General features: G+C 46.6%; 1 protein-coding gene, 1 long non-coding RNA gene and 1 pseudogene across 2 annotated transcripts; 1 reads left to right on the forward strand and 2 right to left on the reverse strand.

Moving 5' to 3' along the window:
- Nucleotides 1–238: 238 nt before the first annotated feature.
- LOC112269253 lies at nt 239–1,269 on the reverse strand. Its single transcript, XR_002960796.1, has 2 exons — nt 1,050–1,269; nt 239–924 (listed from the first exon to the last, which is right to left on the reverse strand). It is a non-coding gene; the product is annotated as an uncharacterized LOC112269253 (long non-coding RNA).
- Nucleotides 1,270–3,285: 2,016 nt separating this feature from the next.
- On the forward strand, nt 3,286–9,135 carry LOC100826727 (annotated as a pseudogene).
- Nucleotides 9,136–13,773: 4,638 nt separating this feature from the next.
- Nucleotides 13,774–16,991, reverse strand: LOC100838855 (40S ribosomal protein S14). Its single transcript, XM_003579657.4, has 6 exons — nt 16,831–16,991; nt 16,613–16,735; nt 16,480–16,525; nt 14,613–14,698; nt 14,413–14,542; nt 13,774–14,031 (listed from the first exon to the last, which is right to left on the reverse strand). The coding sequence occupies exons 1-6, from the start codon at nt 16,831–16,833 to the stop codon at nt 13,964–13,966; spliced, it is 456 nt and encodes a 151-aa protein (XP_003579705.1). The 5' UTR covers nt 16,834–16,991; the 3' UTR covers nt 13,774–13,963.
- Nucleotides 16,992–17,869: the final 878 nt, after the last annotated feature.

Below are 17,869 nucleotides of genomic sequence, written 5' to 3' on the forward strand. Positions count from 1 at the left end.
GAGGGCGTAGTCCATCGAGGACGGCAGCACCACCTCCTTCAATTGGACCATGAAGGCGGCTAGCCCCGGCACGTCGCCCGGATCGCTCGGGTCCGCCAACACCTGCTGCGCTCGGGCTTCCGCCAGCCACGCTTCGTCGTCCACCTGCTTGACCTCGCCCCGGTGGCTGGTCGCGAATGACTATGCCGCCGATGCGGGGCGCTTGACATGCACCTATATTCGACGGAGACCCCATCGCCGGGGCCCGCGCGGGTGCAAGCAGCAGCTGACCGCCGGGCAGAGGAATGTCGTCCCCTAGATGCGTGATGACGGCGTTGAGCTTGCGTCCGGGCCCGCTCCAGAACGTTGTGCATGAACCCCGCGACGTTCTTGCTGTACGGAGGAAAGACGTTGTTGTGGCAGAGAAGTTCCTCTTCGAGCTGCTGACGAAGGATCACATCCCACTGCACGGTGTTCTGCGGGTGCCACAGAGGGACGGCGTGCTGAACCGGTGTGAGCGTCTTGTCATGGCGATACACCTCTTCGTCTAATTGCGCTGCTCCTGGGTGTACACCGGCGGAATGGCCATCCCACCCGCGCTCAACTTCCACTTGGAGGTCCACCGGATATTCGGAGGAGCGGGGTAACCAGTGTGGTACAACGCCCATGCCTCTGCGGTCGTGAGGTTGCGCGGGCTGAACCCGTTACCGGCGGCAGCGCGGCGACTGCTCCGGCTACCTCCATACCCGGATATGGCGACGGCGAGGCGAGAAGCTGGTGAGACAACTCGAGAGGGAGAGGAGGTGTGGCACGGATGCGACACGTGCGAGTGGAGGCGAGGCGAGGAGCTCGCGGGGACTTGGGATCACACGTTGGGCGACGATTCGTCTCCTTTCCCGTCCGACCTCGGAAACCGTCGTCGCCCGACGGGACGTGTCCCAACGCCTGCTCGGGAACCGGCACAAAGTCGGCGGTTAATTATTACCGACCTAACTGGCAAAAAATGTTCCCTAGACTCAAATCATCAAGGCAAACAAGAGACCGTCCGTGAAATTTTTCTTCTGTTGTACCTTGGAGTGGAGGAGGGGGTGGCAACACCCACCGTAGCCAGGGGAGAAGAAGTCAACGACGATGTGTCACCAGCCCCGCCGGCTCGAGCCACTGCTCCATGGCGCCGTGATGATGCTGTGTCCCATGTGCTTTCACACCCCGGCGCGCTGTCATCGACAGAACTGACTGAGCATGAACACCTACACAAAAGTAACCAGAGAGAAGAGGAGACGAAGGACAATTCCCAACGCGCAAGCAAAGCCGCGGGCCAATAGGACGACACGTGCTTAGGCGGCAGCTCCAGAAGACCCTCGGCCAAAACTCCTGTCCAGCCGAACCTGCGGACCAAAACGTGTAGAGGCTGTAATGCTCAAAAACACCTGAGGCGAACACCTGTCCATCCAGACCCAAAATGGCGACGCCGAAAACCACAGCACCTACCATGATAGTTTGACAGCGGGCCAACCCAACCAGCCCAGCCCCACCAGGACCCAAAATGGCGACGCTGAAAACCACGGCAACAACCACGGCAGTATGACAGCGAGCCAGCCTAGCCGAAAACTGCCATGGCAAGAGGCCATGAGGCCGACAGAGGGCCACAGCTGTCAGAGCGAGGACGTGGACGCTCTCTCCGAGTGTCCTTCCTGCCCGAACGTGAGGATTGAAGGGATGCGGCTGATTCTAATGTAGCTCTGTATATAAGGGATGGAGGCATTCACGCATAGAGCATTAATTACTAAATCTAATTTTTCAAGAATGATTTATCTTCAAAACCATTAATTAGACTAAAGATCCGTTTTCATGCTTGAGTTCTTCTCTAAGAGTGCTTCAAAACAAGACCATATTTCATTATGTTCTGATGATACTTTCCTCGAGGTCACGAGTCATCATATTAAATTGTCCTGGTTACCATATTAATAATCAGTTCATTAATAATACACGGGTACCGAGCAAAAAATATGTAGTTAGACATTGCAATGTTATGCAAGCTGAGAGAATGAGCATCGAATCAACAAGGAAAGATTTTCATCAGATCGTAAAAGTACAATGATCCAATTTTTTTACATAAATGCACTTTCATGCGTAGCAAATGGGTAAACATGTGATATTAATCGGTAAACAGGTGACATGACTTGATAACCAAGTGATATTAACATGCTAACCAATTGGTGGTAATCTGGTAAACAAGTGATCATAACCTGATAACTTGTGAGTTGTCACGGAAAAAAAGTTGTCAAAACATATCAACATGGCATCATCTAATTGTGTAGATCTCGGCTTGATCAAGATAAGAGTGAAAACGTATCATCAATCGGGTGCACGATTTAGGAGATAAAAAATTTAAAAATCAAAGGGAAGAAACGTGTGAATTTTATACTACATGTGGACGCCACACGTGAAGGTTGCTGCGGGCACGTGCGCCCCCTAGTTGAATATCTATTTAGACATTGCAATGTTATGGAAGATCTAAGAGTAATATTGCAGTGTTTCACCAAGTAAGAGATTTCATTAGATCATACAAATACAATGGTCCAAGGTATTTACATAGGTGCACATTGACGATCAGCAAATTGTTAACTAAGTGACATTAACCTGGTAAATAAGTGACTATAACCTGATAACCAAATTATATTTAACATGGTAACCACGTGATCATAACTTGGTAAACAAGATATCATTAGATCATACAAATACAATGGTCGAAGTATTTACATAGGTGCACATTGATGATCAGCTAACTGGTAACTAAGTGATATTAACCTGATAAACAAGTGACTATAACCTGATAACCAAATATTTAACATGGTACCCACATGGTCATAACCCGGCAAACAAGTGATCATAACCTGGTAACTTCTTATGAAAAAAAGCCGTCAAAACATATCAATATGGGATCTACTTTTGTAGATCTTGGCACGACTAAGATAACAGTGAAAATGGATAGTCAATCTGGTGTACGATTTAAAAAATTTCAATCATAAGAATTCTCATGGATTTGGTATGCGCCGCACGCTAATTACCTGGGGCAAGTGTGCCCTATAGTCTGGTCAAAGAAAAAATATCCCAAGCCAACCAACAATGGACAGGGGCTTTGTACCGATCAACGCGCTTGTATAGCTTTCTTGTGCATGCATGCATTCCCTTTGTATCTTTTCGTGATAACGACATCCATCTCAACACAATCCGCCTACATAGGTACGAATGATAATGACATCCATTTCAACACTATGGGCCTACATAGGTATCAATACACTCATGTACACCAGCGAGATGAAGAGCACCATCAAGGTTGCGTGCAGTAGCGAAGCTTGATGAAAAGCTAAGGGGGCAAAAGTTTAATTTCATGTTCGAGGAGGGGGGGGCAAATGCTCTAATTTTAACAAAGTACAACTAACTGCTACCTAATAATATGAAGAAGAAAATAAGGTGGGTTGGGGGGGGGGGGGCAGTGCCCCCCGGCTTGCACTAAAGCTACGTGATGGCTATGTGCATGTGAGATATTGTCAACACTCATCACCAATCACTGGAGGCCGGTGGTGGGCAGAAAGGAGAACATGAGGGGGGGATCAAGGTGTTGTACCGGAGCAGGGACTCCAAGAGGTGTATCAAGGTGCACTACTCACTGCACGAGGGGCTGACAGGGATGTAGGAGATTCCTACTCGGTGGCAGTGGCCGTTAAGCCAGAGCCACCGGAACGGCGTGGACACGGTTGAGCTACACGATACCGCCGTGGCCGAGGAGGTAAAATACGTGCTGAAGGTGAGCCTTGACCTGATGCGGTATGAGTACTACACAGTTGAAACATACGACCACGCCAAGGATCGGTACTCCTCAGACGTTGCCTTCCCGGAAAACGACTATATGTGGCTGTCACTACGATTATGGCGACTTCTACGCCTCCAAGTCCTTCTTCGACCCGGCCAAGAAGCTCCGTGTGTTTTGGGGATGGGCCAAAGATTCTGACACTGTCCCCGACGACTGCCACGAGGGCTGAGCCATCATTCAGATCACTAATTGATGAGCTAATCCTCCATTAATTGTACGAGCAAAATGTTAAGTGTTATGTATTCGCGACCGTGCTACTTTATTTAATTTGTCAGGCGATACCAAGGAGGTTCTTCCTGTCGCGGAGCGGGAGGCGGTTGATCCAGTGGCCGGTGGAGGAGGTCAAGTCGCTACGCGCACAACACGTCAATGTCAGCAACAAGGCCGTCAAGAGCTGCAGCTACTTCGAGGTCACCGGCTTCAGTCTGTGCAGGTGAGTCAGTATGTTTTACATGCGAGAGGAGGGGCGGAGCCAGGAGAAAAGTTATGAGGGGGCCCTTAGACATTCTTAAGACACTACAACTTAAATTAGAGGGGGCATCAATTGTTAAAATTTAACATTCACATTGCTATATAAAAGATGAGTGGGGGCATTGTCACCCAAAGAGCATAAACTGGATCCGCCGATGACGGAGCAATTCGTTAGCGCCTGACAACCTGTGTTATGCATGACAATCGGACGTGGAGGCGGCGTTTGTGATCAAGGACCTCGACAAGGCGATGGAGTTCAACCCGGCTGTCAGCTCCGGGGATACGGGGTATCCCGAATCCTAGGAGCACGGGACGCGGCCCCACCATGTCAGCGTGAGGCGCCCTGGGGAAGGGGTACCCCGGGGACCGCCCTCCCGGGAACCCTGTGATTGTTCTCTCATTTCCTGGACCCGGAGCCGAAAGGCTCCGCGAGGGTGCCTGGTCTGGTACCCGGGGAGCAGATATGTCACTTCTTACCTCAGCCGGTCCTGGGTGGCCACTTTGACGTCCACGAGCCTGGGCCGATACGAATCTGCCCGTTCAGAAGGCATCCTCGAGACTGCGCGACTGCGGTATGACGATCATCGGCGAGGACGACAGGCTGGACGCGGTAGGCTCCCCTTTACCTTTTGACCGGCCAGCTTCCATGCCGTGCCAGGACTATCACCGTTTCGGCCCGGACAGGGCCGAAAGCTTCCGTGCGCCTTGGACCGAGTACAGACCGCTTTGGACAGAAGCCACAGAGCAGGCGGACTGTGGAGTCCCCCTGCAGCAGCACGCATGTCGTGTGCCCTAGTTCGCCACTGTGGTGTCCCCTTGAACTATAAAAGGATGCCCAAGGCTTCCACCCAAAAAAGGAGGCATCAGGGTTAGACCAGGCATAAGAGTTTCAAGGTAGGAGAAGGGTTGGTGTTTCGGCCGCCGGAGAAGAGCAGCGTCTGCTTCTCCCTCCTCCTTGGGACGTCGTAGTTTAGGCTAGAGCTCGCCGCTCTGGCCGCTCATTGTACTCTTTCCTTGTGCCATCCACACCATCTATACCCACAAAGTAGAACGTAGGGTATTACACCCTTCGAGTGGCCCGAACCTGAGTAAACGATCGGGGTTGAAGTTCTTACCGATGAGGCTCGAAGCACCATCCCTGCGCCACTCTACCTAAACAAAAAAGGGGGTGTTCGCACTCCCGGTGTCCGTGTTCGCAGATGCGACACCGGCTTTGGCAGACCAACACGCAGGGGTTGTGCCACAGCCCACAAGCTCAACTCGCACATCAAGGGCGGTATGGGGCCGTTTGGGCTCAAGGAGAGGAAGACCTTCTTCTTCAGAGTGTTCAAGAACCACGACACGGCGAAGCACGTCGTCCCACTAGCACGGAACCAGCCATTAATAGCGTGCACAAAAGTGGGTTAGCGACGATTCCAACGATCGCCACTAACGTTTCGACACTAATGGTGGGTACTTTCAGTGGTGATCAAAGAAGTCGCCACTACAGTGGTCTCACTAGTGGCGAGCAAGGACATGCACCCCGTCGGTAAGTTTTTGGCGAAATAAAAAAAGAAACAGGCCCCCCGTCCACAGCACGGCGACGACAACCCTAACTGATTCACATCAGAATCAATATTCATCTAATTCATTCCAAAAATTCTGGCTATTTTACATTTTTATATTATGTACGTCGAAACCAAATCACACACCGAGAACGACGCATTTTGACCTTCTTAAAATCTGATGCACAAGATCTCAACTAAATATAATAAAGTTACATCATTACTTGTATAGAACCAAATCACATCTCCTGTACATCGGAGCAACGGCGCCGCCCTCCTTATCTCCGACCATGGCGGCGGCGCGGTCCTCATCTCCACGGCGGCGCCATCCTTGGGAGAGAGAGAGATAGAGAGAGAGAGAGAGCGTCAGAACCGAGAGAGAGGGAAAGGGAGTGAGAGAATAGAGTGAGAAACATACCATCGACGGCGGGGCGGTGGCGGCCGGATCCTGCAAGGGCGGCCGGATCCAGCCTTGCCGGTGGCGCGGCAAGGTGGTGCCGGCGTCGGGATCCCCTCTGCCGTGCATGGGGGAGGGCAACCGGATGGAGGCCTGGCAGCGGCATGGCGGTGGCCAGCGGGGGCGTCACGGGGAGGTGGGGCTGTGGAGGCCGGCAGACGGTGGCGTCACGGCGTGGTGGGGGCTGGGCTTTGGAGGCCAGCGGCAGCGTCGCAACGGAGGAGGCGGGGCTGTGGAGGTCGGCGGCAGCGTCGAGGCGGCGTGGTGGAACCGTGGCAGCCGGATCGAGGTCAGCCGGATCCGCAGCGGATCCACAGAGGAGAGGCCAGTCCAGGGAGGGCGGCGGCGGGCACGCTGCAGTGCGTGCAGGCGGGGTGGCGGCTGGAGGAGGCGGGGACGTGGGTCGCCGGGTCATTATCACTAATTTAGAGCCCATGCCAACTTTCAGCCTATTCTGATTTATATTGAATTCTACAAATTTAAATTACTACAAAAGGTGCATATAATCCTACAATACATGCAGAAAAAGATGGAAATTTGGATTGAAATTCCAGGTGTGATACAAATATGTAGTAATGCACTAAAAAGTACACGTGTTTTTTCATATACACAGAATATATTACATAATACCCAAAAACCTATTAGTGGCGAGTATTGTCTTAGGAATCGCCACAAATGGAGGTTATTCTCAGTTATTGGAACCAATGTAAGTCTATCAGTGAGGATTCCAAGAAGAGTACTCTCCACTGATTGCCCCCAGAGCAAATAGATAAAGTATCCACGTTACCCAGTTCTACAATATCCTATTGCCTATCACACTGGCTACATGTAATGTCCGCATGGTTCGGGCTGGTGGTTCGACTCCCCTGGGCGCAAATAATCACAATTTCTTGATGTGTATTTGTGGGGAGCGCAAATATCGTGATCCCCATTAAATGCCATGACCACTAATACCACGGTTATCAATGACGAGTATGTCCTGTGATCATGACAAATAGTTGGCGAAGGAATTTTTCATGAACCAACCTTCAGTGGCTATTGAACTTTTTGCGGAAAATGATCGCCACTGATGTTGAGCATTAGTGAGGTGTGCCCAGTACTCGCCACTAACCTCCATTGTCCTATAGCAGGTTCTGTGCTGTGACCTCATCTGCAATGAGCCTACCAGGTCACATTATTAACTCGATCTCAAGTCAAATTAGTTACGTACAAAACTTGCATGTACTTGCAAAATTCAGTTATCCAATCAAAATCATCACTGATGCTGATGCATGCCTTGTTCTCCAATCTGTAAATCAAACAGGTCGTCTTACGAGTTGCAGATCTACAGGCCTACCTTTGCCGGCTTTGTCAACGTCGACATAGCCAAGAACAAGAAGATCGTCCTGACTCCTGAGGACACCGGTACGTTCGTTCACACATGATCTCGATCACACTAATGCAGCACCCGTAATGCAGTGTCATATACGAACATGACTGAATCACATGCGCATGCAGCACCCGTAATGCAGTGTCATATACGGACATTGACTAAATCGGTGTCATATACGAACATAGACTGAATCACACATGATCTCAATCAGTCTATGTTCGTATATGACACTACATTACGGGTGCTGCACATTAACTCTGATCCGATCAGATCGACCACTCTGTGGTGGAGAGCTTCGGGGCCCGCGGCAAGACATGCATCCTGACGAGGGTCTACCAACAGTATGGGAAAACCGCTCTTTGCCGGCGGCCAGCCCCTTTGCCGGCGGCTTTTCATCGGGCCTCCGACAAAGGTGGCCCTATACCGTGGGCCGGGAGAAAAGCCCACGGCAAAAGGCAGGCCGCCGGCAAAGAGCCCAGAAGGCCGTCGGCAAAAGTAGGCCCACAACAAAAAGGGAAAAACGCCACCGGCAAAGAAAGGCCCCCGGCAAAGGGACCCTGGCACGTGGGCCAGCCGGTGCAGTTAACGGCGCGCGGGAATGGCGTGGTTAAGGCCATTTCTTTGCCGGAGGCTAGCCTCCGGCAAAGAAATATATATTTTTTCCCTCCTGCCCAAGAATTCAAACTAAATTCCATCGCGCGTGGAAATTGAAAAAAAAATGTCTTTGCCGGAGGCCCCGACAAGAAGCCGCCGGCAAAGATATATATTTTTTTTTCCCAGCCCGAGAACTCAAACTAAACTCCAGCGCACGGAAAAAAAAAAGAATCCTTTGCCGGAGGCCCCCGGTAAAAGACCGCCGGCAAAGAGACCTTTGCCGGAGGCATGATGGGAAGCGCCCGGCAAAGACTATTTTCTGAAAAAAAAAATCCTTCTCATGTAAATCTACCGTTTTGTGAATTAAATCCAAAGCCCTTATGAGGCACTTCCTTCACAAACTAATCTTAGAAGGGAAAATTCGCATTTCGGACTGACGGAGCAGAATTCGGTTTGGACTTGGGTAGATTTTTGGTTTTTCATGTTCAAATGTCGTAGTAGAACACGAAGGAAGAGTAAAGTGATGCGACGGATGCGGTCTACCCGAGGCAGGCCATCGGCGACGACACGCACCTCTTCGTGTTCAACAACGGCGAGTCGGACATCAAGGTCACCAACCTGCGCGCATGGGAGATGAAGACCCCCAAGATGAACGAAGATATAGCAGCGCAGTCCGATCCAGGAGTAGGAGTATTTCGAGCCTTAACTGGCTACGTAGCTTATTACTGTAGTTTAATTACAAGGCTAGCTGCATGGGGCCAGAAATATGCATGGTTGTTAGAGAAGGAAATTGATGGTCTGGTCTGTTAGGATTTTTCTCTGCCAGGAGTATGTGTACTGAGTATTTTTTTATTCGAAAAAGAGGTTGAAACCCGTAGCCTCTGCATCAAAATGATACGCACAACCAAATGTGTACTACACTGGTAGCAAAACATCAGGAAATTAAATATGAATGAATAAAACGTCAGAGGATGATCGAGTTTTTCTTGCATAGAAGTCCGGGTCAGATTCATGTCTTCATATTTGCCTTTCTTGTATAAGTATACTATGATCGAAGATATATATCACGAAGTATTTAATAAAACTAATTTGGAGTTGTATATGTTGGTAGATTTTTTATAAACTTGATCAGTTTTAAGAAGGTTTACTCAGGACAAAGCCATAATATCTTATATTTATGAATAGAGGGGGTAATTGTACTAGAAATGTATCTGATATGGTTGTGTGTTTGAAACTTTTTAAACGAGCACACTGGCCCTGAACAGAATTGTCTATTTTGCTATAAGATCTCTTTTTGTGCAATATGAGTGTACCTAGAGCTGCAAAATTTTGACCCTCAGGGTATCCTTTGACCCTCCTTAGTTCAAACAAATGAATTAGTTTTCCAAAAAGTTGTGTCACTTCAAAATTTTAGTTCATTCGGTTGAACTAGTTAGGGTCAGCGGGTACCCGGAGGGTCAAAAATTTGCAGCTCTAAGTGTACCGTTGCAAAAAGCAAAAACTCATAGGGTTAATTGGATCCATGCCACTCTCTATTCCACCAGTTGGAGATATGTCATTACAAAAACTTGACTTGAAAAAATGCCACTCTAACTTTCTTATACCTCTATCAGTGCTCTTTTGTCCAATACCAGCACATATATTGTCTAAATACGTATAGAAATAGTTCTATACGGACAGTTTTTTTCCCCATCGCAAGTCAAACAGTTCTAATCCTCTTATCCCCCACGCGCTCCTAATATCCCGTCCCCAACTCTACTGCTGAACTTATACTGTCTAAATACGTATAGACATAGGCATAGAATTTTTTGAACCTTTATGGTGCCTGGAAGACTCAAACGTATTGTTGAACGTTGTAAATAGGGGTATTATGATAAATACTGCTGTACACGTTGAAATAAATGTATTTTATAAACAGTTATTGGTCTTAAGTGGACAAAATGACATTGATAGAAGTAAAAGAAAGTTAGAGTGGCATTTGTTCAAGTCAAAATTTTATAATGGCATATCTCCAACCGGTGGAATAGATGGTGGTATAGATCCAATTAACCCAAACTCATATGTCTTGCTTTAAGATAATTGTATTGCAAAAAATAATTGAAGAGTTTATCGAAACAAGACTCTGTTTTGTCAATACACATGGCGGACAAGACAAGATCGAAGTGGACAGACATCAATATGCATGAAACTCGCCGTCTGGATTGACAATGCTACGTACGTACGTATTTGGCCATCACTGAACTTTACCTCTCCAGTATTCTCGTTACCGTACATCTGGAGACGGTGCCCATTTGACAAGAGTGCGGAGATGGTATCTGCATATCTGATCCTGCCACTTTATCTAATGGCCACTACATACAGTAGTGACCAAAGCAGCAACACACCGATCGATCCACACGAAGAAATCATGAGATCCGTCCACGAATCGGTCCCCTGGATGCGATATGATGTGATGTGATCTACTCATGTTCATGCAAGAGGGCCTCAGAAACCTAGGCCACGGTGCACTAACTAGACCGGTCCCGTCACGTCCACTCTAGCTTGCATCCTTCTTAGGATTCACGACGTCCTCACGGCTCACAGCCTTTAATTACTTGCAAGAGGAAACCATGCAGCACGCGGTACGTATAGGCTGCGAACCAGCTGCGGTAGCCTTATCCTTCCTTTGGTATATGGCATTTGGCAAGGGGACTCCGGGCGGTAACATGCGGTGGCTAACCTCAATGCGTGCACGGATGCATGTGGATCGGCACCAATAGAAATGGCCGGAGCAATATATGGAGCATGCCAAACCAAGGTCGCAGGCCGAGAGGGGACGGACAGACCAAACCAAGCAAGTGAAGTGAGACACGATCGAGTCACTGTCTATGAAGCAAACCACTGACACCGACAGCGGCTCGCTCGACCCGAACGCATGCCTCCGGCCAAGATCCACCTTTCGGGAGATGGCGCGCACAGAGGAGCCCCAACTTGCATGCAGCATGCAAAGACGGGCAGACGGCGATATAGTGGCATACTGGCATGTGCATGTGGGAAGGAAATGGCTTCCAGCTCCAAGGTGACGCAAACTGTCGCTACAACATATTTGTGGTCTCGGCGATGTGAAGTGGAGGCAATGATCGATTTCCGAGGTAGTAAGAGATTCGCGTGGTGGCGATTTGTGATGCGGGTGGGGAGATGTTTTGGTGCATGCCTTGGTGGAAGCTTAGAGATTGTACAGCGTGAATGAGGTTGCACTTTTCCGTTGGCTGATTCAGAGAGGCAGATTCGGCACCGATACAGCTAGAGCTAGCTACGTGGTGATACAGCGGCCGTGCATGAGTTCCGGAAACGAAAGAGTGACGCCATTAGCGTAAGAGAGCCGTGTAGTTTCGACGGAACAAAGTAATCTAATCTCTTGGCTTTGACAGTAAACGGCTAGTTATGCACTACAAGGGCGATTTTTGTCCGCCACTATGACCTATTCTGCAGTAGTGTGGATCCATGTGCGCAAAACGGCTATTCTAGTTCATTCACGTTGTCGTTGCCTTTTTTCAGAGAATGATCTTTTGACGTCGGCCTTTGACGTCCAACAAACTGCAAATAGGTCAGAGAGATAAGTCCAGATTACCCCGTCAAAAACATGCAAAAGTTTAGATTACAACCTGCAGCTCCACCGTGGTTTAAGTTACTCCCTAATAAACTATGAAAACCATTTAGATTGCACCCTTTTGACTGATGAAAGTTCCCCGAAAAAATTGAAAAAAATTACATACAACCATAAATGGTATGCTTACTATTCTGAGAAATTTTCAGCTCATTTGGACAAATGGTTCAAAAATAAACAACATATTAAGTTTGAATTTCAACTTTGGACCGAATATTGAAAGTGCACAGAAGTATCTAAAAATATACAGAAAATAAAAAACTATATAATTAGTTTTCTGGGAAATTTCAGCTCATTCGGGCAAATGGTTTGAGAACAAACCTAAACCAGAGTTAGATCAGTCAAAACCTGATTAGGGGTGTAATTTAAATGGTTTCCATTGTTTAGGGGGCTAACTTAATCCAAAGTGGAGTTCGGGGTTGTAATCTAAACGGTTTTCTTAGCAGTATGGAAGCTGCGGATTGACCAACGAACCCACACGATTAAATTTAGCTTCGCGTTGGTGTAGCGACCCGAATGCGCAAATTTAAACCTAGTCCTACAACTCCAGAACTACAACAATGGCACGTAGGGTTTTTTTTCTCCTGAAAAAGACACATTTATTTACTGATGTGTTGACCTTATCAATTTCAAGATTTATCGGCTCAATCTCTAGTAACGTGCGGGCATAAGTTCATAGGGTGAGTGTGTGTATGTGTGCGCGTGTTTGCCTATGCACCGTGTCTCCTAAACAAAAATATACACGCCTAAAACATAATAAAGATTACATCGATGTAGACCACTACCACCGCTAGAACAAGTTGAATTGGGCCTGGCCCTGATGGCCCACAAGGCCATTTGCTGAATCCAAGACACATCCATTTATCTTCAACTCTATGGACTTACCGGGCAAATGTGCATTGTAGGTACAATTGAAAGTGGTAGATTAATCTCTAAAACCAAAATGATAGTGATTATTTTCGAAGCCAATCCAACAAACTCTGGATAATAACAAAGATTACATTCGACGTGGATTAAGTTCGCAAAAAAATCAACAAACTAGGAAATTATAAACCCCAAATGCACAAATCAAGATTCTTAATGTGAATCAACATCGACACAAGCTCTGGAGAACTCCGAATGCACGTTTTGTACTGAAAATACTAGCTGCTAGAAATTTTGCTATCCTTGAGACTACATGAGAAACAGTCATGAACCATAGCATCTCGTTGCCATGTTTGCCTCGATAACTTGGCTCAATTGATTGATTTTGCTACACCACAACATATTGCTTTCTCTAGTCATCAAAAGAGAATGCCATGTGCTTGTTCAAGGAGTAATGCTATATGTACGACGGACTCATGTCCGATTCTCGTCCGATACAAGACACCAACCATCAATCAAATCACGGTATGGATTGGTTACTAGTTCCAATTTGATACAATTTTTTTTTAGAATGTGTTCGTATTTATTGATAGGCATAGGCTTTTGGTTTACACGACCATAGGCATAGGCTTTTGGTTTACACGACCAATGGCAGCGAGCGCTTGTCAAAAAGCTTTTGTAACTAATCGTACAGGTGATTTTGGTCTTTCATTAGGACTTTTAGGTTGGCTAATGGCCCACTGGGTCTCCTTGAACCCATTCCCATCCATAAAGCGGCCAGTGGTTGCACCGTAGTCATCTCCTTCGCTTGTATATAGCTGCCCCCATTCAGCTCGTACTTTCGCCTTCGACATCAACCAACAATCCAATCAGGCCACGTTAAAAAACAACGAAATAGATTTTTTTCGCCACATTTCACAACCATACAAGCATGAAATCTGTTGTGCCTTTTTTGCCTAACAGAGAACATCCATGGCAAATATAAGGTAACGATAAGTAGCAACCATTTGATTTCAAGAGGGTCATTTTCTAACGATCCAACACAATATAGCTCAAAAACTATAAATCCACAAGACCGACTTAACCATCATCAACAGAGTACAGAAGTTGCCAAACAAGGAATCGATAACAGTATGGTTCCATCCTTGTAACAGAGAAATTACAGCCTCCTTCCTCTTCTACCACCCTTTCTGCGAGTGCTGTCAGTTGGGACTGGAGTAACATCCTCTGCTCAACAAAAACAAGAAACCATAATCAAATTTTAGATCCAGCTCCAAACTATTGTAAAATACAACACAGGGCTGAATAAATATGACCATAACACAGGTCGAGGATGAATTACAAATTGAAAACAAAAAACATCTGCTCAGCAAATCCTAGCATCCCTAGTAAACAATCAATCTTAAAGACAAACAATCTACACAAGAATAACCTATCCTACACAAAATTTGATGTGTCACAGAGATTATTTAAAAAGTAAATACAAAATAATATGCACTTTCATTGGCTATTAGGCATTCGATCAACAAAACACAGCAGGACAAATACACCTACAAGTTAATACAATTGGCATGCCATGGGGCAGAATACAAACAAACACATGCTTACCAATGCGTCCAATCTTCATGCCAGAACGTGCAAGAGCTCTAAGTGCAGATTGAGCACCAGGACCTGGGGTTTTTGTCTTGTTTCCACCAGTAGCACGGAGCTTAATGTGCAGAGCAGTGATTCCAAGCTCCTAGAGAAGGCAATAACACATAAGTATCACGTGATAGCAAACATATTTTTTTTAACAAGTAGCTTGCTACCTTGCATCGTGCTGCAACATCCTGAGATGCAAGCATGGCTGCATATGGGGATGATTCATCACGGTCAGCTTTAACCTTCATGCCACCTGCAAAATACAATTTCAAGGTTACAAATGCAGATCTACAAGACGAAAAGAACTTTGCTGTCCTGCGCATCAGAAAAGTATAGAAATAAAATGGTGGCATAGTAGAACCAATTATCTCGGATGGCCTAGAAAAAACAAGTTCGAAACCATAGTGAACTCAGTATCTACTGGTAGTCGTAGAAAATAATCAGCGATCTTGCAGAACACATAAAACTAGGCACGGTGGACATCATCTATATACATATGCATAAATTTATGTATATAACGACGCAACAATGTGCTGGTAACTGTTCCAAACCTACTGTAAACAACCAGTTTACAAGATTCCTGACAACCAAATAGTCCATTCAGTCTAAATCGCCAAGAACCAAATAAGAAAATACACATTAAATATTCTCTGGCTGATACAATGTGGTGTTCCAAATAACATTGGAAATCTTCCTTCTTCTATGCTTTAGCTGACTACATGGTCCACTAAAGCAATATAAGGTGAAGAAAGTTGGTTAGTAAGATCTCAATTCTTCAAACGAGAAGAGATTGCAATAATATAAAGCATGTTCACTTCTAATATTTAGACAGCTCCATTTTGATTTGGCAATAAGTTGCAGGAGTGAAGAACTCAGCAGAAGCAACACAGAGTGGCTGCTCCATACTGACCATACACTTCGCGAAACTCAATGCAAGATGGAGAAATCTGTAAAAGATATAGGAAGAGAAAAGCTCCTGAGAAGAACTCTCTGGAGCTCTTGTGACTTTTGCACAGCAATGACTCGACACGCTCCCACAGAATAGAAGGGAGGCGATCTTAAGGGCAGTGCTTACAAAGAAAATTGGCAGAATCACGAATGGAACCACATAGGGGAATACTACAACATGGAAGTAGAAAATAAAATGTAGAAGGTCTCCTCGAGCTTAGTGGGTTTCAAGGAGTGCTGGGTGATTTCCAACAGAGAGGTCACTACACAAAGACAGAAAGGGACCAAAATGGTTTATGAGAAGTACACACTACACGATACAATTCACAGTTCAACACTTCCACACATGAGGCTCTTTCGGGCCTAACATGTCGACTCACAACTAAAATATTACTATTGTTCTTCAAGTTGCACCAAGCAGATCTTGAAGTAAGGGACTTTAGCACCCAACAAGTTTGAGATAATGAGAAAATGTGGCAATGTGCGCGGACTACCATACAAAGAGATATGAGGTTCAATGAAAAATTTCTTTACAAGAACAAGGGCAACAACTCTTTCCGGTAAACATGCAGTTTTCAGAAACAACTACAGGAGTGACAAGCACATTTGGTTCTGTAAAATTCAATAATAATATAAAGCATGTTCACCTCCAAATTGTAGACACCTCCATCTAATTCGCAAAGGGTTGCAAGAGTGAATAACACAGCACAAACCATGCAGAGAGCAGCTGTCATATGCTGGTCATACACTACAAGAAATCCAAGGCAATGATAGAGACATCTGGAATTGAAACAGGAAGAGAAAAAGCTCCAGAGAGAAACTCTCTGGATCCTCGTTGTTAATGTTGCATGGCTATGACTCGACTCGCTCCCACATATCACAAGGGAGGGGATCTTAAGGGCCATGCTTACAAAGCAAATCAAAAACCTCGATAAGCCAACATGAAGTTAGGTTATATACCATTTCAGATGTAGGAACATTGTTAATGAACCTATGCCTCTGAAACGAAGCTGCTAACGAACATCGAACATCAATACTTCAATAAGTTACTCGTAAAGCTTTATTACAAGATGTGGATTCAATTACCGGTGATGCGAACGAGAGTTTCCCTCCCTGACAGATCCGTGACGTGCTGCATCAGCAAAGCTAAGAATATCAGTAACAAGTACCACACTCTCGTGGTGTAACCAATAGGAAGGCGTGTGCTTGGGGATCTTACGATGAAGGTGTCGTTGAAGGAGGCGAAGATGTGGGCGACACCGAAGACGTGCTCTCCCTCGCGGACCGCGGGGCCGAGCGTCACGTTCTCCTCCTTGGGCTCTCGCGTCTTCTTCCTCCCGGACTGCACGCACAGTACAGACGATACGCAAGATGGATTAGCACAGGGGCTAAACCAAAGGCCAGTTGACGTGAAAGGAGCAAGCGCTGAGGCGTTACCATGGCTGCTTCTGCGTGCTCGCGGCGGCGGCGGCGGCGGCGGCGAGGGGTAGAGGAGGAGGCTAGGGTTTGGAGTGGGACGTGTAGACGAAGAGGTGGGGGGAGAGCGGAGAAGTGGGTAAAGATAAAGCCTCTCGCGGACTCGTGGAGTGGGCTGCCCGAGTTTGGTTTCGTGGGTGGGCCTGAGAATTGTGCCGAGGCGCTGAGCTTTGTTCTGTTTCGCGGGCCAATTACCACTGCCCGGGGTGCCGCAAAGAACCTATCCGTATGACAATTACAACTTTACCGTCGATGTTGGGACTTATACGCAGGACTACTTGAAATGTCCATGCGCTGCCACGGTCCGTTCGTTTCGTTCGTATTTTCAGCACAAAATTTGGCAGCACATTAAAGATGTGCACATGTCAAACACTGAAACACATAAAACCGGCCGCTGAAATCAAGAATTTATCTATCAGCTAATCTCTCGGGAGCAGAAGTGGCTCCCCTGCAAGAAAGTTCGAATCTGCAATTTATAATGACATGACAATCCTATCTTGCAAGAAACATAATCCAAGTAGCAGACATTTCTGTGGTTGATCTAATCTTTCTTTTATAAGATGTTATGCATATTTCCTGACCAACATACATGCTCTTAGATGTGCTAAGAACAAAGATCCACTTGCATCTCTCAGTCCGCAACGCGAGTCAAGTATTAGCCAGCTCTTCTTGTACGAGAACTTTCCGCCCTCAATTAGGACTTCAAAGCCCTTCTGCACAGTTGAAGTATGTTATGCCAGACAACCTATACAGCTAACATTTTGTAACTCCAAACTCTTGTTCCTTCACACCATGCTCGCAAAAAGTGATAGGAAATACCGAGGTATTTGATTTACTGATCAATTGATCTCTTTGCCTTCTCCAACATCAAGCATAGACATAAAAAGAATCCGGAAGTCATGAGCCCAGATTTCATTCATGTGCTAACATCTGAATATAAAAAGAATTCGGAATCATGAACCCATCTCTTGGCTTAAGCTGCCTAATGACTGGCGTGCTA

Source organism: Brachypodium distachyon, chromosome 5 (genome assembly GCF_000005505.3).
Source record: "Brachypodium distachyon strain Bd21 chromosome 5, Brachypodium_distachyon_v3.0, whole genome shotgun sequence".
NCBI classification, from domain to species: domain Eukaryota; kingdom Viridiplantae; phylum Streptophyta; class Magnoliopsida; order Poales; family Poaceae; genus Brachypodium; species Brachypodium distachyon.